The sequence below is a fragment of the Lathamus discolor genome, chromosome 5 (assembly GCF_037157495.1).
Source record: "Lathamus discolor isolate bLatDis1 chromosome 5, bLatDis1.hap1, whole genome shotgun sequence".
Lineage (NCBI taxonomy): Eukaryota > Metazoa > Chordata > Aves > Psittaciformes > Psittacidae > Lathamus > Lathamus discolor.
The window spans coordinates 85,977,398-86,000,874 of record NC_088888.1 but is presented as its reverse complement, the minus strand read 5'-3'; the positions used below and the strand labels follow the sequence as shown (position 1 = coordinate 86,000,874).

The window sequence follows — 23,477 nt, the reverse complement described above, 5'->3', positions numbered from 1 at the left end:
TGCTGCAAGACTGAGTTTCTATTAGCAGAAATACTGTGCCAGTACTACTCATGCTCAGTGGCAGTCTACTTCTTGAGTAAAACCAGCAATTTTTATGAATACCCTGAAAGGTAAATACAGGACAAACTCTATTGTGCATTCCTTTGGGGCAAAAATAGAAGACAGTAGCTGAGTGGTAACGCACTTTAAATGATGATTACAAACTTCTTTTGAAGGACACGGCTTCGAGCAACCTGATCTAGTGGAAGGTGTCTCTGCCCATGGCAGAGGTGTTGTAATTGTGTGATCATTAAGGTCCCTTCCAACCCAAACCATTCTGTGATTCTGTGATGATGTTATCTGTGCAAGCAACACAGCACACGACCCCCATTCAGTATATATTATGTAGTAAAGGTCCATAGTGAATCTCCATAGGATAAAAGGGCTTGACTGAATCTCCATAGGATAATGCAGTTATAACTTTAAAAAACACATAAAGCCTCCAAAGTTCTGAAGCTTTGTGGATACTTCTTTTGCTCCTGATATAATGCAGAACCACCTCAAGAATACTCTACTTGCAGATTAAGAACAGCTGTATCAATCTGGGTAATTGCATAAGTGAAGAAACACCTCTGCTAGCCCCTTTTCCTCCTGCCTGTTATCTGTAATTCATTACAGAGAAAAGCTTAGGACAGCTTGTCAGAGCTGCCTACTGCTTCATAGCTCCCCCAAGAAAAGGAGAACTACCCTCAACATGCTCAACAGGAGGAGGCAGCTGCAGCTAACAATCTGCCGATGATACTCTTCATGTCTACTGAAATAAGCATAAGAAGGCACTCAAATACAGTTCTTTCACAAACTTTGTAGAATGAACGATGTACAGCCACAGGAACTACAAAGCACTTAAACCAATGTCAGTGTTCCTAATGTAACCCTACAAGTCAACCTCCGTGCAGTCTGAACACAGAAGAACTTGGAGAAAAATACATAGTGAGGGTGCACTGGAAAGCAGGCATGCTGTCTTACTATTAAGAAGTATTCTGCTGCTTGATCTGTACTGAACAGACAAGCAACTGCCCTCAGTGTCATGTGAAACTAATTTTGAAGATTTAATGAAGCAAGAAAGCCAATCATTCCACCAAGCAAAAAATAGGTTTTGCAAAATCTGACCATGTTTGGAATCTTTTCAAATGTTTCAACCTTCTAGCCACTCAGTGACAAAAGATAAGAGGCTTGCCACTCAGCCAAAATGTACAAAGAACATGCAAACCGCCCGCCCCCCCCAGCACATAGAGGGAAAAGACATATAATTTTAGAACAGTTTGGGTTGAAGGGGACCTTTGAAGGTCATCAAGTCCCACCCCCTTGCTTTGTTTTTTCTTGGTAGTGGTGTTTTTTGTTTGGTTTTTTTTGAAACTTTCTCAGTTGTAGGATGTACAATGTACAAGGTATCTTAAAAAAACTGCTGGAAAACTTACCTACAGATTTAAAAAGCAAATAATCTTCTAAAGTATCGTGACAGGGTAAATTATACTGAGAATTAGTATAATGGAAGAACTAGTGTAATGGTCCAGCAACATTATGTTAATAATATTTTTTGCTTAAAATATTAAAACTTAAAATATTTGACTTATTTAAAAGGTGGAATAAAACTGAAGTTCCTTGACGGTCCTCCACAGAAATAAAATAGCAGCAAGTGAGTCCATGGACCTATTCTGTTTCTTTCAGATCATGTAAATGTGTCACAACTTCAACTTGCCTATCATGTAAAGTACTACCACAAGAAAATATGAGCAGGATTACTGTGAATGTGCAGTATCAAAAAAACTCTGCTCTTATCAATAAACAAGTGGACATTAATCTTGAATTTAAATACAGTGCAAGGTATGAACTACATGAAGAAAACAATGCAATGGATTTATTCTTTGATTAAAAAAAAAACCCAACAAAACCACAACCCAAAACAACAACAACAAAAAAAAACACAATCCTGAGAAAAATCTGCCTATGAAGAAAATAGTCACTATAATCAGAGTGATATATCACTTGTCACTTACCAAATCATATGGCATTTTTTACTACAACCACATTAATTCCTATTGACTCAGGAATGGGTTAGGTACACAACATCATCTTACCTGCAGTCCATCTTGGTACTGAACAGCTGCCTGCATAGCTTCAGCAAGCTTATCCACCCTTTCTTTCCATGTTTTGTTTAAGGCATCCCAAGCAGAATTCAGCTGCAAGTAAGCACAATTTACTCCAATGGACAAAAGAATTTTACTGCTGTATAATGTGCATTCACTAATTATTCACTGATCAATAACATAAATAAACTAAGCATCAATAGTCCATATTTATTCCATATTAACACACTTGTTCTCCCCATCACTGCATAGTCTCCCTCAGAATACACTAGAGATTCTGGATTAACTTCAATAACTTCTGTATACTTCCAATATTGCTTACTGAATATTTTTATAAATATAGGGATTATAGTTAACATGGGAAATAGTATTATTAAATCATTTGGAGTTACATCGTTATAATAAAGGTAGCTTCAAAGAAACGCACAGTGCTGAGTCTTAGAGAAATTCCAGTATTTTGTAATGTTGGGGGCAGGTGGGATATACCGATTTCAGCTGAACAAGCACCTAACATAACAAATTTAAGCACCAGCATTTCCCATACCTCATCTATACTCTTGTTGACAATAGGTTTGTCAGGCTCTCCACAAGCAGCTCTAAGTTCAGAGCCAAGGTTCACAACTGTTTCTAGTTCTTCCTGCAGTCCGTCAATTTCTTCTTTAACAGCCTACAAAGAGAAGAACATACAACACTAAATTTAATAATCTATGTACAGTTTGCTTTCAAGATGGAACACAGCAGGATTACACCTTTGTTTTCTTTAAGGTCACCTGGACTTACAATTGGATGCTGAAAATATAACTATCCCTTTGCAGTGTGAGAGAGAAATCAACTGACATCTGTCTAAATTGTAACATGAGATGGAAAAAATAAATAAAAGTTTAATCAGAGTGTTTTCTTTTCCAGAGGTTATCATTTAACTTTCAAATCTTTGACTATAAACAATTACAGGCTTAGAGAAAAATACATCTGCACACCTTTCATTTATATGTTACGTATTACTCAGGGAATCTAAAGCATGTGTAACTTTCAAAAGTCTTGGTGACATGCTTATTATATACATGTTTATAAACAGCTATGTAAATATAATGACAGGCACATGTTGCATGCTCACTGCAATTAAGCACTCATACATGTTATTTACCATAGACTCTTGAGATATCATTATAGTAAATTTCTATACAATTATCCCTCTTGGTCCCTAAACCAAATTAAATATTCTCCTGTAAGTCTGTATATGTAAATATTCTCCACAGTAATTGTCTTTTCTCCGCATGCTGCAAATAAAATAGTTCAAGTCAACAAAATACTTTCTACTGACCTCAGCAGCTTCTTGCTGTTGCTTGACTACAGATGGGTCAACTCCAGGTCCCTCCAGTTCTCGAATAAAGTCCTGAGTATCTTTAATAGTAGCTACAACAGCCATGTGATCACACCAAAACTTTTCAGCTAGTTCCATTACATCCAACAATTTGGCCTCCCTTTCCTCAGTCAAGGTCTGGATGTCTTCCCAAATGAGGACCATTTGGTCTAGTTTATCTTGAACAGCTAAACAACAAAGGAACTAGATTACTACCTTGGCAAACAATTCCGGGCCATAAATCTCTCTACAGTTCTACAGCAGAAACATATGTGTACATTTTAAAATTTAGACTCTAAAATTGTTTCTTTACGGGGCTCCTTATAATGTTAAGTGGGAACAACCAAAATGGCTTTTAAAAATAAAACAAGGGTCAAATCCATGATGAATTATTTTAAACGAATGCTTTGTTTTTATAAATCTTTAGCAGCTTCTCCAGCAGAACACAATCCACAGATCAGTGGTCATCAGAAATTAAGATTTTTTATATACTGCAGCTTGCTGCATTTCCACTACATGAAACTTTCCTCAGTCTACTACCTTTAGCAGATATATCCTTATCAGCTCCTTCTGAGCGAGCAATCATTTCCTCCCCTCTCTGTTTAAGCGTCTCATACACTGGCTGAAGTTTTTCCAGATCCACGGACACATTCTTATTTTCACTGATTTGCTCTTTAATCTTCTCAACCTCTGCTGATATCGAAGGTGGCTGCCTCAGACGCTCAACTATGCGTTTCAGACTCTCAAGAGTTGGATCTATCTTGTCATGAAACTGGGAGAGTGGTAAAGGACAGAAAGAAGTGGCAGAGAAATTAGAGAGGAAAAAAAAAATCCAACAAATGAAAAATGGCATGTGAAATTTTCTTGGAAAAAGGAACAGTAAAATTACCGTATTTAACATCTCTATTCAACATACATATGTGTAACTTGCAACAAATACCCTCCCTCGTGGTTCTTCCCCTCTTTTAATACTTAAATTACAAAAATGACCTTGCAAATGGTACTTCCTCTCCAATTTAAGAATTTTACTATTAAGTCCTGAGACACTCCATCTGAAGGTACTATAAATGTCAGAATCCACTTGCATTTAGTCCTGTGTAATTCATACAGTAGTTTGCATATTATTTTGAAGAGCCATGGCTTTCTGATTTCATTCTTTTAGAAGGATATTTACCTTAATATCAGATACATACATTTTCATATCAGGACCAACATACTGGCATATAACCACAATTAATTTGATACGTAAGGTCATTCAAAAAGACATGTTACTGTCCAGGTGGTGCTTGTTAGTGCAGTAAAGGTACATTATTTTTGCACCTAAAAGGGCACACCAGTGTGTATTTTATGTTCACCCATGTTTGCCTGAGCCCAGAAGCTCAATGACAGCTATGTTAACATGGTACATGGTCTTTGGTACAGGTCCAACATTAGTCTTTACAATATGGTTTGGATCCAGCAAGATTCCTAAAAATATCTCACCACCATGCCCCTTTCAAATTAAAGAGATTAATAAACTGTGGGTGCATCTGATGATCCTCCAGAATCTACAAAACCCACTCCTGGCTACACCTGGGAAAGGTGATAGAAAGAACACAACAAGATTACCTTATGTGAACAAACAGCTACACATCCTTTCTATTCAAAGGAATATAGGCAATACAAGTGTAATTACTTTTACCACCATACAACCCACTTCAATCAGACTCTGTGACTAATGTTATAGACTCAGTGTTTTTGTTAGAAGTGTGACTATCACACAAGCCAGCAAAATGTACTATGAAAGATAAGTAGACGTCTCACATTCAAGACTTCTGAAAAACTGATTGTGGCAACAAAACCTTACATAAGTGATAACAACTGACATATAAATTACATTTTTAAGTTGTCAGTACACTCAGTACGCCTCCTTGTACTCGCACTTCAGTGAATGAGACAAGGTGTTTGAGAACTTAAAAGGAAGAAATGCAAGTCGTTACAACCTCTCATTCTGGCTCCATATGTTATGTCCTGCCTTTGATATATAATGCAATTTAATATAATTTAAGACCTGAAGAGTTAAATAATTATTCTTCCAGGACTGTCTAGACAAACACTGACATAGTCATCACAGTACAGAGCTCTGAAAATATATATCTATGTATCTTAATAGAAAAAGATGATATAAAATTACATTCTGAGCATTACAATGTTTTGCTTTGGCATCTGCATATACATTTAGGTAAATAAAATTAACCTCAAAGTATTGCATAAATCATTAAATATTTTCTCAACATCTGATTATACTCTTGCTGTTACCAAAGAATGCATTTTTATTCTTGCTTTCTGTACTTAGTCAGAATAACACATTAATGTCTATCACATACAAAGCAGGGACTTGAATACTAAGTAAATACCTTCAATTTTCTAATGTGCAGCTGCAAATACTGGGAGACCTGAGCATTTATGATAAACACTGAATCTAAATAATCAGGCATCTTTCCAAGGTGTGAATAAGGAAGGTGTTACATAATGTCTGTAACCAGTTCAAAAGCAGGATGTTATCTGATGTCATTTTTTGCCTCAGGTTCTCAAAACTTGGTCTGCAGGGGCTACAAATATGACATCAAGTACAATGAACTATGAGACTTGATGTGAACTTTAAGGTGTATGTCTTTATTATTTTAGACCTAAGCAGAATATAGCACTTAATTGCCAGTGAATAGAAAAAATTTGGAATTTCCTACAAAAAGCACCATTATAGAACAAACTATTCAGGCTTCTGAGTGGGTTCATGTACACAGTTATACTGAGTTCTTTTCTGAATTTGGGTTTGAGTAAAAGAATTTCAGTTTGGGTTTCATGACAACTAACCCAGTATCTAAAAGTCTTTAGAATGTGACAATACGCTATCAAAGTTCATTGCATAGGGTGATGAACCTAAGATACACAGCTTTTGTGGACTTGGTCTGAATTTTATGCTTATGATGACATTTTATGAGGTCTAACTTCACTCACAATACTTTTACATAACAGTTCAGGCATGTGTTGCATTAAGTCCTCGTGCGCGCGCAAAGAAGAAAATCACTATTACTACTGCTAAACCACCCGCTGGTCCCACTGGTAACAGATCATAAGTAAAGCTGCCAGGTTCCAGATATAACCATACCCAAATTAACTGATCAACAGTGACATCCGTATGTAAACAAAGCACCACCTAGCAACAGACCAGCAAGAGAAAATGGAAGACAAAATCCCACATTTCTAGACCAAATGTGGTGGGGTTTTTTTGCTTCAAAATATAAGAAGCAATAACATTTTTCAGCTGCAGCAGAGTTGCAATACTGACCAATATATAACATCATAAGCCCTTGAGAAATAGAAAAATCAGTGCCATAGGCAGTGATATGAACATTCACAGGCCATTAGGTTGAAAAATCCAGATAAAATGGTGGTTTAGTCTTGATGTATACGTGTAGGATGACAATGTCTGTGTGTTTTTCCATTTGAATGAATCCAATTATATTTTAAACTTAAACTGATACCTGGGTACACTGAGAGATGGCTTCATCCAGTGCCAGTGCTCGCTTTTTAACATCTTCCTTAATTTTACTGTAAAGGGTGTCCGCTGCCACATACTTCTCTTGGATAGAAAAACCTTCTCCTGGGCTCAGCTCCAGCAACTGAGGCCCAGTTTTGTTCATCTTATCTATATGAGGCTTGTGCTCAGCGATCAGCTCACGCAGTTGCTATAACAAACGAAACAACTTATCAGTTTCTTATGCTTACACCATGACATTACAGCTGTCCACACTTCTAACACATCCAGCTGGCAAGAAATTCCAAATACGCTTCATCCTAATGTAAAGCACAAATAACATCAAATAAAGGTAATGACTGCTTTGCCAGTGATCACTCCTATTCCAACACAGAGCTATCCAGGCATGAAATACCACAATTAGAGATTCACTGGAATAGTCTGTACAACACTCTTGTAGGACATGCGATTGCAGGTAAAATATAAGATGTTAACTATGCATATAATGCTGGCAACAGACATTCCCCATGATATTTAGTACCCATAATGACAGAAATGGTGACAATATTACAGATGGGTGTAACACCACCACTTTTCATGTTGATATCTGTCACTTGCTGCAAAGCCTTTAATTGAAGAACATCATAGAAAGAGGCACTGGCACTGCAAGATTAGTAATTCAAATTATCCTTGATTTAAGAAGAGGAAACTAGCACAAAGAAGGGTCAAAGAAATCAGTGAAAATGACAAAAGGACAAGGAAGACTGATCAGCAGAGACCTCTCAACTTAGTTTAGCAGTGTCCCCTCTGGCCACTGGACCCCTCTATCTTCACAGCAGAACTATTACTTAAACAAGTTTAACAAGTAATTAGTAGGGAAATTAAATCTCATCTCAGCTGTCTACTCCCTCTCATCATCCCCCCGCAAAGTAAGTCAAAACTGTGAAGAACACTGTGCAGAAGCTTATGGAAGTAGACAGGTCACAAGGTGTCTTCCAACTTGCCTAAGGATTTTGCCTTTGTTTACTTGTACCCATAGATCTGACAAAGGGAAAGGGGCTTTTTTTTAGGAGTAGCCCCATCCTTCCCTCCAGTTTTATTTATTTTCTCTGCTCATTCCTCCCTTTTCAGAATAATACCACTGCCTTGTGAGGTGCTGTCCTTCTTGGTGCTGTGAACTCCGTGAAGCCCTTGTGCAGGAATATGAAAGGCACATGCCCTGTTCCTCCCAGCTGAGAGTTTGTTTAAATTAATGAAGACTCACAAAAGGGCCTACATCAGTCTTAGTGTAAATAAATCCTCTTTTCTTCAACTAAGGTCCTTCCCTTAAAAAGAAATCCTGATACTGGCTTGCTTACTCACTCCTTCCCAGAAGAGGAGATGCTGAGAGGATTGAAATGACAGTGACATGATTCTCCACAGTCCCCTGATGACAAGCAGCAATGAAAATACAACCCCCCCCCTTGACAGCCACCCTGACTCTAGCTACTTACTGAGAATCTAAGACTATTTGTATGCCTCACAACAGGAAAAATAATGTTGACTAGCAGACATGAAGAAAAGGGAAAACTAAAAGCAGGTTGAAAGCTTTTAGAAAATAATTTTGTGTGATCTATTTTTGTGCACAAAAAACTTACACAAGGCCACAACAGTGCACATTTCTGGGTCCAAACCTTATGCTACGCATAACCACAGCTCAGTTCAAACCAAAGTGACTGCATGTTAACTCTCACAGAATCAAATCTATAAATTCCATGACTTGGAAAAAAGACAGTCATCAGTAAACACATCAGAACAGAAATATAAGTGAATATAAAAAACTGTTTTCAATTCACATTCAGAAATTTTTTTTTTCTTTCCTTTTCTTTTACTAGAACAATAAATGATTTGGTCTTCTCCGTGATCTACTATTGGGTAAACGATTCCAGTATTTCAGATCAGATTATGTGTTAAAATTTCCTGACATTAATCTTCTACTTAACCAACAAATCTCAGCTAATGGCATAGCCCAGGGAAAATGCGAAAATAGAAGCTCATCTGAAGGACCTCTCATGCAAGCAGAATGATTAAAGTATATGAGGAACAATCCTGTAAGTAAAGCAAGCATGATTAGGTTTACGGTGACTAATCAAGATAGTTTGTAAAGCACATGTTGTATAGCCAGCCTTAATAGAACATGGTTGTTCATTCCGGACATAATAGGAAGATAAATAAGTGAACCCAGTGTTTACCAGTACATAAGAGTGGCACATCTTCATTAACTGGTCTCACAGTAAACAAGATATTGAAGACAGGGATCATCCTATCTAGCCTGAGTCACTTAATTGAGGCAGCTAAAATAAAAAAATCCTGGTTATTCTGTGCTTAGTAGGGAGACAGGTACGTCCAGTAGCCATATGGGCTTTGCGTGTGCCAACCCATGCAGGTTTTTAACCTCAGTGGGATACACCTGATTCCAGGTAATACTAGTAGCCATTGATGAAACATACTAATTTTTACCCCAGCTGATTATTCCTCCATGCAAGAAAGCCCATATGGTGGTCAGCCTACAAAACTGATGCCTCTGTTTTGTGATGTTCTGGTAAACATTTATTTCTTTTAATTGTTATATAACATATATACTTGACATGAGAAATTACTATGGGATTGGCTGGAACCCAAGCAATCAATTCTTGGCCCTTTAATTGTCCATCTTCCTGGCTCAGCTAAATTTAGCTCCAGTGTTACCAACAAAACAAAAGCCAATGTTTTTACATGTACACAAGATCAATGGATGCACATATTTGTACACAGTCTGTACACAAAGATAGCATTTCACTTTCAGCAGGCTGACAGCAGGTACTCTAGTTCTTTAGATAGTCATGTTTTACCCTCTTTTGTTTCTTGCTAAACCATCCCATATTTGTTCTTTCTGTTTATAGGTCTGGATTGTAGTACTGACATTAACTTGTACTTTAAGTTTATTTAACTATCAACTTTTGTGTGCTCAGTTCTCACTTCAATGGCAATTTTTTCCCCTTTTGCCCTCTTTTATGCTTATACATTGTTTGCTGCCTTCCACAGAGAATCTTGTTTGCATGCACAGTTTGGGAAATGGTAAAGGCATGGCCGAAAATGTATTTATTTTCTATCACTGATTTAAAGATTTATTTTTCAACAGAAGTATAACTGTCTGGGTTATAAACATTTAGCAGAGTACTCCACAGCTTTAAGCAGAATACTACTTGGCTTTTGCCCCTTTGTTCTTCACAATTGGAAAAATGCTTACCCTATGCTCTTCTTGTTGTTGCTTTAAAGTTTCATATTCAAGGGCTGGTGCAGGAAGCTGAGAGATGATCATTTCTGTTTCAGTTAACCATGGCCAAAGCTCTTCATAAGTCTCCCAGAACTGGTTAACCAGGGACTGAGCCCGTTCCAGCTGGAGGTTTCTCTCAGAGTTCATTTGACAGACTGTATCATATTTCTGTAAGAGGCTTTCCATTTTTTTCTGTAAAATAATATTAACAAAAAATAGCAATGTGTGTTTTTCCATGTCTATTACCTTCATTTCTAAACAGTCTTTGATAATTATAGAACCAAACCACAGTGAACCACATTTTACTTTTGATAATATTTCTATCAGCATCAGCGTTCAAGGTGGACAGAATCAGTATTGTGGGAGATCATACTTTGGTTGAGTATTTTCAAAGTAATTAGAACATATTTAATAATATTGATATTTACAAATTATACTTTATCCATAGGGCTTCCAGTCAAGCTGCAAATGATTTGACCGCAGATCTTAGCCCCACTTCCTTACTGAAGAGGCTTATCTCCAGTGACACTTGGCAGAAGCTTAGCATTTCTAAATCAAGGCATCATGAACAATACACAAAACCCCTGTTGTTTGGGTTTGTTTTGTTTTTAAATCTGGCAAGAGAATAGGGTGCAATGTTGTGCTTGTAGCTTACAAACTTGCAACAGAAACCACAAAGCATTATTTTCCAGGTTAGCATACTTTAAGTAATGAGGATGTGTTACCATTAATAATGATAAAATTATAAAGTCTGAACATTGTAAGTCTACTGCATTTGGGCATATGATAATAAAATAAAGTATCAACTAGCTATGCAATTTTCCTGTGGAAGACTGCCCATGTTATCATTTTTATGAAATATTATATGTGACAATGCACATAAATACTTAGCCTTGGAAAATCTAGACATATAAGCAAGCCATTGAGTATGTGAAGAATCTTTTTTTGCCAGAATAAGCTATCCTTTCATTTGTTATGTCTTGCATGTAAATTAAGTATAAAGATATTATCCGAAGGACAAAACATAGCCTAACACACAGATATACAGCATTTTTGACAAATACAAATATTTAATAAGTCTCACATAATATTGTGTTCCCTTATGACAACAGTTTCACAGACAGAACTTCTCATCTATTTGAAATTCACTTAAGAGCAAATCAGATTTCTTCAGAGATCCTCCAGCAGAGCAAAATTAGTGTTGTTTTTCAAGGAGGGCAGTCATTGGAAAGACTAAATTTACACTATATATCCAGCCTTACCATAACTCAGCAGAAAAACCCACAAACCCAACCCCATAACTAACCCATTCTTAAACGCTAGCATGAAAAATCTGTCTGTATATATATGCAGCCCCAACATTAGGCATTCTCTGTGTGTGTAATAAATAAAGGCATAAGAATGCCTTTCATGGACTGTGTTAGTCAACAGTATGGAATAATCTTGGCAAGTGAAGTCCACACTGAAATTACCAGAAATGAAAGATTCACACTGAGGTGCATAGCCATTGAATCCAGCACAGAAATACACACAGAGTGTCACTGACCCAAGAGAACTCAGGAAGATGAACCCTCAGATTCCATACACGCTACCCCAGATGACTAACACCTATTCACTCAATTGTCCATTGGCTAAAATACTATTTACCATGGATGAAGATGATAAATGTGGCTACAAATTAGTGTCTGGCAATGAGGCAAGTACACAGTGCTTGCTCTCTGAACATCCTGAAGGAAGAAGAGGGAAACACAACAGCATTTCTTTTAGTACTACAATCCTTAGACTAGAAGTGGCTGTAATTAATGTTTTTTCATTAGTATTTCAAGATGTACACTATAGGAATCCTTCTATTTATATGTTGTCTGCATATCCACTGCTGTAGCTGCAATTTAAGAAACTTTACCTTCATGGCCTGTTTTTCTTCCTCGGTGCACGTGTTCATAATCTTATCCCCAGATTTAACAAGTTCATCTATAGTATCTTTGTGCCTCAAAATCTCCATGGTAAAAGCCTTGGAACAGAAGAAAAATTCGTCAGGAAAAAAAAGGAATACATTGAGCAAAAACTATTTTTGAAGTGCATTATGATGGACTGAAAATTAAATCGTGCCAGTACATTTTCTAGATGGAGAGTGTGCTGGCCAATAATTAATGTGACATTTGGAAACGCATTTCTTTTACCTTTTGAACTTGTAGCTGAGCCATGGTCTGGTCTTGCTCAAGCCTAATATCACCCAGAGACATCAGTTTCTTTTCTGTTTCTGCAATCCAGGCAAATTCAGCATCAGCTGCTTGATCAAACTAAATGAAGGAGACATGAATTAGTTCAGCAGTTCTATAGATGTGAAATTAGAATGACTTTCAAAAAATTTAGAGAAGATTAAAAAGCATACTTTGGAATTGTTAGAAAGATAGCGGCTCCCTTTCCATATGAGGTTTTTATATAAATGAAATAGGAAGCCCAAAATGATTCTGAGAGATTGTAACACAGCAGCTTAATTCATAAGCATGACAAAGCAACAGAAGCAAATACATTTTTCCAAAGCCTACAGCTCTCTAACAGACGTAAGAAAATAAAATGGGTTATAATTTCAGAATTGTAAGTCGAGTCATTGTTTTCATTTCAGTCTACTTCCACATCTTTTCTATCTCTATGTTTATTATTACCGCTAGCGTTGCAATTATCCTAAGAAACAGTTGTTTGATGTTATCCTTTTAATCTTAAGAGATGCTTTGGTATTAAATGATAAAGGCAAGAAAAACCCCACAATTCAACTAAATCAGTGGAAAATCCTCACTGAACTCAGACAAGGCAGGATTTCATCCAAAACTAGACCTTGGATTAAATGCAAAAACTCTCTGGGGCATTTGGGTGCAGCCAGTCCTTTTCCTAAAAGATTAACTTTTGACCACCATTAGTCAACATATCAATGTTTCAGGAATTACTTCAAAGCACTAAAGTAATGAGAGGACTTAAAGGATCTGTTTCTTACTAATTTGTGATGCAGATCCTGAAGTCTGTGGGGATCCAATTCCCCTGGAAATTAAGACCAAATTAAAGAAAAAAAATAAATCATATATTCTCTCTTCAGCTCAAGTTTATGGGCATGTATCTTAGCACCCACATGGTGCAGTTCTCAGCAGAGGCAGCTTTGAGCTTAAGCCATAGAGACATATTACATGGGATGATGAGGTGTACAAAACAGTCACCATAGAAACTACTAAGAACTAATTTATTTCTTTATTTATTTTAAACTCTGACCTTCACTGCAATTAGCTGAACATTATTATGGCTCCGAGTTACTGTGACAGTCTATCAGGATGTAACCTGCTCCTTGTGTTGTTGATACCCATGCTTTCCTCAGAAGTCTCTTTCTGACCCCAAGAGTCTGTCCCTCTTGTCCTTCAAATATGTTGGTCTGTTCCTCTGTGGCTGCAGACCGTGACAACCCTGCTCCTGTAACATAGCTGGAGTTCACTTTAGGCACTAAACAGTCCTGTCTTAGTGATTAATCATGAGTCATGCAAAACCAAAAGAAGCAGTTCTGAGATTTCATTCTTTACGAGTCAATCTTTTTCAGCCCTTATAATCCATTTGTTACATGAAAGGGAGCACAAACATTCTTTTTCACTGTATGTCACTTCTCATTTAAAGTAACAGAAAGTTTTGTCCTAAATATTGTGACTTTCTAATAGAAAGGTATGTTCTGAAACAATCAGGACTGTAAACATCAGCACAAAGCACATACATATTCCTGGTTTTAGAAACTGCCAAGCTCTTCAGAAGCCCATCTATTTATGATCCAGGTGAAGGAAATTAAGAAGGTGATTCCAAATGTGTTAGATGTACAAATTGCACTGTGGCTTCCTGATACCAAATAACCATGGATATGTAAGTAATATTGAGCAAATATTTAATGGAAATAACAAAATCAAGGCATGGCAGTGGAATTTCTAGGTTACATAGCACTGAGGAAGGACAGGATTCTAAACTCCATTTGCTGAGGGTATAGGATTTCCAATTTCAAATGAAAATTTCAAATACAACACAGAAGAATAAAAAGCACAAAACTGGTATTCTCTGCATCCAAATTTTGAAGTGTTTTCTTCCCATTATTCAGGACACTTATTTATGAGCACTGAACTTCACTTGAGTCACTATAAAATCATTTATTTTGTCCCCACCCAGTTTAACCAATCATAGTCCATTGGGGAATGATTGACTTCCAAACACAATGGTATTGTGATTTGCTTCATGAAAGCTTTCTAAAGCACTCTCTATGGCTGCTTTATAGTGAAGAGCAACAAGCAAGCCAAAAGTAGAATATAACCTATTCTATGTAGCATGCCTTTACTAGGGTAAGACACCATTCAATGCTTTCAGTATTGAGAAATGAAAATTACAACATGCAGCTAAATTTATCCCTATGATAATTCTATCCATCTGGGAGCATTTTGCCCAGGTAGTTAAAAACCAGGACATTGCATTAGTCTATTAAGCCTCCCAGTTTGCACTGAATAAACAGCTTCCATATGAAACAATATGCTTACATGTTCATATAGCTTGCTGCATTTCTCACCTTGACCTGGTGATGTCTAGTCTGAACCCTACACTACTCCCATTGAGCTTTTGTCTTTGCAGTGGCTTTGCCTTCCACCCAAAACTTCCTAATAGCACAGGCACTTGGAACAAGTTGCCACATGATAAGCTTACAGAGCACTAACTTCTCCAAAAGCATTTTTTATTTTGCATTGTATTTGTCTGAGCTAAATGGAAAGTACCTTATCCTTCACTGGAAGTGTGTTAAGCCTCTTGATATTTATCATAGGATGTAGTGTATAGGAGTATACTGTGGTGATGTGAGTTGGGCTGAAGTAGAGGTTAGGGATATGCAGGTCTGGGTTGCAAATGTGCCTTTGCCACATTAGCTAGCGGAGCTAGCTCTGAACTTTTTGTGTCTGGACCTGAATTTGCTGAATTCGTGCTAGGAGATGCAACACACTCACAGAATTCAGAAAAGTTTAAGGAGAGCCAACATACACTCTCCTATCTTACATTATCACCCACTGAAAAAAATCACCATTTCTGAGGATTTGATTAATGAGACAAGATAATATTCATAGCAAACCTCTTAAAAAGAAATATGAAGTTACTTTAACTTCAGTTCAAGACCTGAGTTATTGCCAGCCTCCTTCAGTTAACTTTCAGCAAACTGAAAGTATCGCACATGCCTTGTCCTCTTACAACTGTTTATAGGAACTATTAGCAGAAACAGAAATCTGCATGAATATTTCTATGCCTGAACCGTAGGCAGACATTGGCAAATTGTGCTTCCACAATGCATTATAAGCAAACCTAAATATGGGACTATTTAGTGATGAAATTAAGAGTGCCAGTTCTCAAAGTGCACTCATATATACAGCTCTGTGAATGCATAGAAACTTCCACATATTAAAGAACTCAGATTTTTGAGCCCCAAGAAGAAAAGCGTTGTGAGTAATAGTGATTGTTATTTAAATCCTCCACTACAGCTTGAACAAGATGATCCAGCTTTTAATTGTGAAAAGTACAGAGCAGCTAGACAACCAGCTGATGCTAAAAGGTGTGGCAACCCTTGTGATTCCAGTGTGGCATCCAGTGAAATTGGCTGGGGATCTGGGGCATATTTTACTTAACAAGAAGACATGGTCCATTCAGTTCCTACTTAAGCAAACTCTCACTTGAAGAGCCACAGAATAGTTACAGCAATTTCAGCTACAAGCCTGATGTTTGTGTCAACAAAAGGCAGAAAACTGTAACAGTGGTACAGATTAGCCAAGTTCCAGCATTCATATGTTAACAGTGGAGTCTCATTTCATTCAAACAGGCCTTTTGCTACTCAAGCACAACAAACATTTGGCAACATTATTAAATGACATCTTTTATTCAGGTACACATGGCCAGAGACTGTTATTACTAAAAGAACAGTTTTCAGTACCTGCTGGGATCTCAGGATGGCAGCATCAATCTCATCCACCTTCTGAGAGATCATGTCACTCACTAATCTGTAACGTTCGTTGTCCTCTGTTATCATCCTGTCAAGCCCCTCTCTGGCCCTCCATGGCACCAGCTCCAGGAAGGCACTGCCAACTTCATTGAGAGTGTCTAGTAATCCTTTGTTGTTCTTTGCTTCTTTTTTCAGCTCCTGTAAAAGGCCATTTAAAGTAAACATGTCAGCATATGAGCCGAACACACACAGCCTGCATGTGCTTTTTTATTCCTTCAACCACTCCGTAAGTCAAGAACTGAAATGTCCGCACAGACCAAAGGGACAAATTAGCACACTTATTTTCATCTCTGTTGTATTAGCTTTTTCATATTGTAAGCTGTTTGACAGGAAGGTGGGTGATTCTTGAAGAGAATTTTCTACAGAATATATCTTACATATATTTCTCCAGTCAGTATGGCAGTCTGAACTCTTTGTTATTTTATATGAGTTGTATGCAATTAATTCAGGTGATTTCTTAAATGTGCAATGACTAGATTAAATTTCAGAGCATCACACAACGCTGCAGGAATGAGGTTTAACCCATTTAGAAACCCCCACTGCTGTTTCACTTCTTTTTATATAAAAAATTTAATGGAAAGATTATTTTTTTAACTTCCTCCCTCCACATCATCTGCACCATCCAGATTTTACTACAAATTTTCTTTTGAAATAAATATTGTTAAACAAGATTAGTAATGCATATTTTAAAATGCCAACTCTTTACGTTTTACAGGATTTTATCCATCTTGCAACTAAAGGACCAAAATACTTTGTTTGACAACTTAAAGAGTTTTCCCAGGATTAGGTAGCTGCTTGAATAAAAAGGAAATGTTGTGCTTCTCTTGTGCTAAAAATAAACCTTAGTCCGATTTCATAAGTGATTATAACAGATGACTCTAGAAAGTGAGTTGGATTCTTAACTACTGTTACATTTAGTCAAATGATGTGATGCCAAAATTTCTTATTCACAAAACAACTCCATGCCAAACATACGTTAACACAAAGCCTAGCTGAATCATACAGCAATAAATAATTCACAGGTTCTAAAACCTACTTTTTGTCTTTCTTGTACTTGGCTTAATTCTTCACCCTTTGGTATTTGACTTTCATATGAGAGTAACTCCACCTCCACTTCATCAAGCCATTTGCAGAGTTCCTCGTGAGTTGAGTGCAGTTGACCTGCAAGCTGCAAAGCCTGCTCTAAGGTCTTGTATACATCAGAACTCAATTTTGTAATGTCTTTGTATCTTGCTTTAATGCCTTCCAGTTTATCTTGAATTATTACAACTTCATCACCTAAAATAGAGGGATGTTATCTCCTATGATCACAAATATTTAAAACAAAACAAAACCTAACCCAAATCGCAACCCCCGCCTATAACAGAGATCTCAGTATTTAACTTGTAGAATAACTCAAACAAGATGACAAGGTCAATCTTCAACTATTTTAAAGTATCCTACCATCACTAAAGCTAACAGAGCTATTAAGTTTACCTCAGCCCAGGATCTGTCCTTCTGTCTTTTTTCTGGTTTACTAAACTATTAGAAAGGAAAAACTTAAGATAAAATATTTAATACAAATGTTCTTTAAAAAAAAAAAATTCCAACCTTAAATTCAAAATACTTCTTAAAATGGCCAAAAAAAAAAGGAAAGAAAAGAGTAAAAAAAAGTGTTATTGAAAATGTGAAGGAAAAATATAAACAAAATCCTAATTAGATTTTCAATTACAGTAATATTTGACATCGCTGTGCACCCTAATTACTATTCACTTGGCTAAACCAAAACCAACGTACTGAAGTTTATCAGCGCATATTCAGACTTCATTATATAATGTTTGGAACAGAAAAGGACATCCCTCCACCCCCAACCATGTGTGTTTCTTAAAGAGTTCAAGAATGCTAGAAGTCCTGGGAAGCCTGGACAGATGTTGATCTACAGAACAGACATGTGTGCAACTGGAATGTAATTTTTCCCACAGTATTAGCTCCAATTGACAAAGCTTTCCTCTTGCAGTAAAAGGTAGTCTAAAATCTTGTTCATCTGTGGATGCCTGCAGGGAATTGACTGCATCCACTGCCAAACAGCCCTCCATTATGAGTAATGTCCATAACTTGCTATTAGGAATGGAATGCAGGTTCACTAAAACAATTTTCCACTGAAAATAGTAGAGGATTCAAGGGCCAAACTCTCTACAGTCAAAAAAGGACTTTTGCTTACTTACATTAATAGTAAAACTGACCCCAAAACGTAACATATCTTGACCTCAAACCTTAAGCAATTACGACTGCTTTAACTAGCAAATATGGACTAATATTTGAAAGTTCTACTTAAATTCTCATGAGCACTTGCAAGTACAAGATAAAAAGCCTGGTGAATCACAGTTTTCTATAAGCTCTCACCTGTTGTTTGCTTGAGAAGCTCTAAGCCATTTTGTATAGCTAAATCAACATTCTGTTTTCTAAGAAGAATCTCTTCCTGAAGATCCTAAGAGAAAAGGCCATTTGTATTAGCACAGACACAACAAATTATAATATTTTTATTTGGAATTAGCATATTAACACTTCAAAGAAAATATAATAATGAAAAATAAATGAAGTATGGAAATACAAATAAAATTTTTAAAATGAACTAAATAATAAATGAAGAGAAATAAAAATACCAGTAGTTCAGAGTGCTGTTTCTCAAGCAATTCTCTGTTGCAATCTTGGACTGACAATTTGCTCAGTTTATCATGGATTTCATTCAGCCAGTTCATCAATTCAACTTCGTCCTCCCCAAAAATCTGAGCATTGCTGTAAGCTTGCTGGAGAAGTTCAGACCTGCTGTTCATCTTCTGTTGAATCTCAATGTATCGGGCCTGAGAAGAATCTAGCTTTTCCTGTACCATATCTTTATCTTCCCTGGAGCTCATAGTCTTTAGAGACTGACCAGTGCTAATGGCCTGATGTAAACTCTTATTGTGAGCTAGGACATCATCTTCTAGGGCCTATATTTTTTTAAATAATGAAGAATAATGGAAAAGAAAAGCAGAAAAACATAAAAAGAACATAAGTTGAACTCAATAAAAATGAATGAAAAAGGACATATTGCCAACATAAATATATAAAAATCAAATTACAGAAAAAAAAGAAAGAAAAAACCCAGCCTGGTAGAACAGACATTCACTGCAACACCTTTGCCAGTTGAGTTGCACTTTACAGAAGCATCTGAAAAGAATGACACAAGAAAGCATGTGGTTTGTATCTTACTTTATGCTGAGAAATTTGCTGCTGCAGTTTGGAGGCCTGCGTTCCAATGGGTTCTGCATTTGCAAGCCTCTTCTCTGTGGCAGTCAGCCACTCCACTAGCGGCTCGAGAGCTTCATGGAACTGCTGTGCTACCACTGAGATGCCTTCCAACTGACGGTTCCTATCAACACGCCAAGAGAAAGGTTATTTTTCGTGATGAAGTAAGCGTGAAATAGCTAGAAAAAAAATACAAAAGGCCCTTGAATCCTTTGCAAAATAAAGGATATAATTGTCTTGTTGCAGGAACCACTCATCAAATGAAATAGAAATATTATCTATGACACTCATGAAAACCAAGGTAAAGTTAAAATCAAATAAAATATTGAAAAAACACCTCCGAAGCTGTTTGAAACTCTCTGAGCTAAAATGCAATTTTTGAAAGTAAACTGAGTATCACTTTATTCATATACCTACTGCTAAAAGTAATCTAGCACAAAATTCAGCAAAGCATTGTTTTATACCCAATAGGCCAATTCTCAAATTTCTTGCTGTCTTTAAGCATAAAGTTACATTGCCTTCGCTAGTAAACATTTTAAAGTTAGACAAAGGATCTACTGAACCAGAACATACTGTCATGCTTCCTCAGCACTGTAAAATATCTTTAAAGATTTGTTCAATGATGTGAACAAAACTATTTGGCTCTACTTCTGCATGTCTTGTTCTTGGTGAAAGCTCTCAACAAAGTTAGTGAGACAACGTTAATATAGCAGAGAGACTTGACCTCCAAACTAAAAAAGCGGTATCTAAAACATTTTTGTTTCAGATTATGACATTTCAGAGAAGGCTCCTGACTGCAGAAACTGCCTTCTCTACAAACCACTGCTGAACAAATCTCATTCAAGCAGACTTTAAAGAGAGATTTGCCCTACATGAAAAACATCACAGTATTTCAAATGGGGCTCTCATTCCAGATAAAAGCTATGTTTATACATGCTTCCCAAGGCTAATAAACAACGTAGACTTCACACACTTAGCCACAGAACACTCAGTGAAGTACTCAACATAGTTTTCAAAATCATCCTCAAATCTCCATTTCTAGAGACTGGCCTAAGAAAAATGGATACAAGCTTGCAACTAATAGACAGCTTTAGAAAAGTTGAAATTCGATTTTTAATGAAATATCATCAGGCTGGAAGAATAATATCAAATCAAACATGACATTTACCATGGCTAATGAGTCAGATGCCTTCAATAAAAAAAAAAAAAAAAAAGAAAGAAGGAAATAATGGTCTATTAGTGGTTGACTCTGCTAATTAATCAATCATATTAGTAGCATGAGGTAACAAGAAAGGTTCAGAGTAAATGAACTAAACAGGGGCTGCCAAAAGCAGTAGGAGACAACAAGCTGAATTCAATGCTATTCTATCACCCAAATCCTAACATCCATTTGCTCTTCACTGTGAAGCTTCACTGTTCACTTAAATTCATTTTTCTTCAACTTTCCAAGTCATTTCTTGTTCTTAATTATACGCCTGTTCAGGTCCCCCTGTTATGCATACTCTTCCTCTCTCTACTCCAAACAAGGCTGTCCTGTTTCAGATCCCCACCCAGAAAACACGATTAGCAAAGCTTTCAACACAGATTTCTTCAAAGACAATTCACAGTTCAGAACGTTTCAGGTATTTTATACACTGACAACAATTTGTAAATCTAAGTGTGTGCATACACGCACACCATGAATATGTTTTGGGTTTTTTTTGGGGGGGCGGGGGGGTGGGGGTGGTTGGTTGTTTTGGGTTTTGTTTGTGGTTTTTTGTGTTTCCTCCCCATCTTAAGTACATCAGCAACCAACAGGATGAGGATCAAGCTGTAGAAACTAATCATATGGACAACACCAAACAGAAACATAGAAGAACTGAGCCCTTCCTCCATAGCAACGTGTCAAGATTTTGAAGTTCCAAGAGAGTGTTATTATTTAAATGTAAAATTTGCACTTGATCCTATGCAAAACAGGTTCTTGCATCAAGAAATCTGCAATCTAACCAACTAATGGAGATAAAATATTGAGAAGACACATATGAAATTAATTGTAGCAGACTGTAGCATCTTAGGCTAAAATTTTTAAAAGCTTTTGGTCTGTTCAAGCTACTTTGCTTTTCCTTCAGAGTTTCTATTATATCAACATCAAGAACGACAGTACTTAAAAGATTTCACACAAGGGAGTTCCACATGCTGCTTCTAATCATTTATGACATCCTATGTCTACATTTTTCAAATATATGAAAGAATTTCAAATACCTTGTTTCAGCTTTACTGAGCAGTGCATCCCATCGACTATCCAGGAAACTCAACTGTTTCAAGATTTTCACCTTATCAGCGGGTTCTGCTGACTCTGCAATTTTTTCCCCTTCACGCTTGATTACCTCAACGGTAGGCTTGCGGTCATCTAGCAACCTCTGGAGAAGCTACAAAGAAAGTGATCAGGCACCAGGTTATTAGAAACATTGTAATAACACAATAGCAAAAACAGAAGGAACTAGACTTCTTGAAACCGTGTTAGAGCAAAAAAAGTAAACCCATTTGCCTATATTGTGATGAAACTGTGAATACTGCTAAACAAAATGAAACACAGACATACAGTGCAGTGTGCCCCCAAAACAGGTTCATTTTAGTTTCTCAATTGTTTTGCTACAAACAGCAATGTTTCACGAAGCCCAAACAATCTCCTTGGTTTCTATGTGGCAAAGATGTGCGCAGCCCAGTGAGTGAACATGTAGAGGAAAAAATTCCATTTAATACTACTGAGGGAAACAAGATATTCAGAGTATCTGATACATTTTATAGGAACATTTCTGAGAAAGTTACATGCCCTTCTAGATCTGGAAACACGAAGGTAATCCTGACACACAGGTAGTTAGGAAAATACTATTAATAAATAATACTAAACAAAAACTATTGTACAGTCAGCTCTCTACTTGTTTGAGATACAACTGAGTTCACTGATCTAGTCCAGTAAATTAATTTCCTTGCGAAGAATAAAACACACCTTTGCCTACAATCCCCCCTTCCTCCTTTCTCTAGCTGCCTTTGGTAATAGAAACATTTTGCCTTTGTAGATATCTCAACATGACAATCCCCCGACATTACTCACCATAACTTTATACTAAATCTCTGTGTGGCAGTGGCCCACACAGTACAACTGCATGGAATGTATGTTTCATAAGCTACATTTTAGTTCTTTTTGCTATAACCATTCTGAATATTTGCAAGAGTTGACAACACTGATAGTACTTCTACATTAGCACAGACCATTTCCCAACAGCATTCCAACTAATTACCAACAACGACCAGATCAGAATCAGGATCAAGAGCCAAGTATTTAAGTCTCTAATCTGCAATATTACCTTGGAATTATTACAAGAAACTTTACTAGCTTTTATTTCCTACTTTTCAAATGACCAAACACTTCATTTCATGCTTTCTCTTTTTCCAATAGATCTTTAACAATCCTTTCATGTAGTATTAATCATCTAACCAGAGCTCAAATTTCAGTGTCATAGAAAATGAGCACTTCTCCCAATCCTAGACAGATTCTTGACTATTGAACAGATGGCTGCTTTATACAACTTGGCACCCTTCAATGTCATATAATACACTTGACCAGATTTTACGTTTTGCCAAAGCCTAAGAATTTATTCTCATTTATCCAGTGAGAGATATTCTGAACTTATTTCACTTACTTTCTGTTCTTGTATTTGAGCCTTCACAACTTTGAATTCAGCAGATGGTGGTTTCTGATTAGCCACAAGGTCTTCGGTATCAATGAGCCAGCTAAGCAGAGATTCAAGGGCATCCTGAAATCTCCCACAGTGAAGAAGGGCTTCCTGCAATTGTGCAGCACGCTGGGCAACCTGAAAAAAAAA

General features: G+C 36.8%; 1 protein-coding gene across 1 annotated transcript in view; it reads right to left on the bottom strand.

The window, feature by feature from the left end:
• The window catches only part of DST (dystonin), a 297,096-nt gene that overhangs the window by 40,879 nt on the left and 232,740 nt on the right, over positions 1–23,477 (bottom strand). The window contains 15 exon segments of the mRNA XM_065681484.1: positions 2,118–2,219; positions 2,671–2,793; positions 3,448–3,674; positions 4,027–4,258; positions 7,011–7,214; positions 10,272–10,490; positions 12,202–12,309; positions 12,479–12,598; positions 16,276–16,482; positions 17,381–17,622; positions 18,727–18,811; positions 18,987–19,313; positions 19,576–19,735; positions 21,853–22,019; positions 23,295–23,465. Coding sequence (XP_065537556.1) covers positions 2,118–2,219; positions 2,671–2,793; positions 3,448–3,674; positions 4,027–4,258; positions 7,011–7,214; positions 10,272–10,490; positions 12,202–12,309; positions 12,479–12,598; positions 16,276–16,482; positions 17,381–17,622; positions 18,727–18,811; positions 18,987–19,313; positions 19,576–19,735; positions 21,853–22,019; positions 23,295–23,465 — 2,694 coding nt within the window.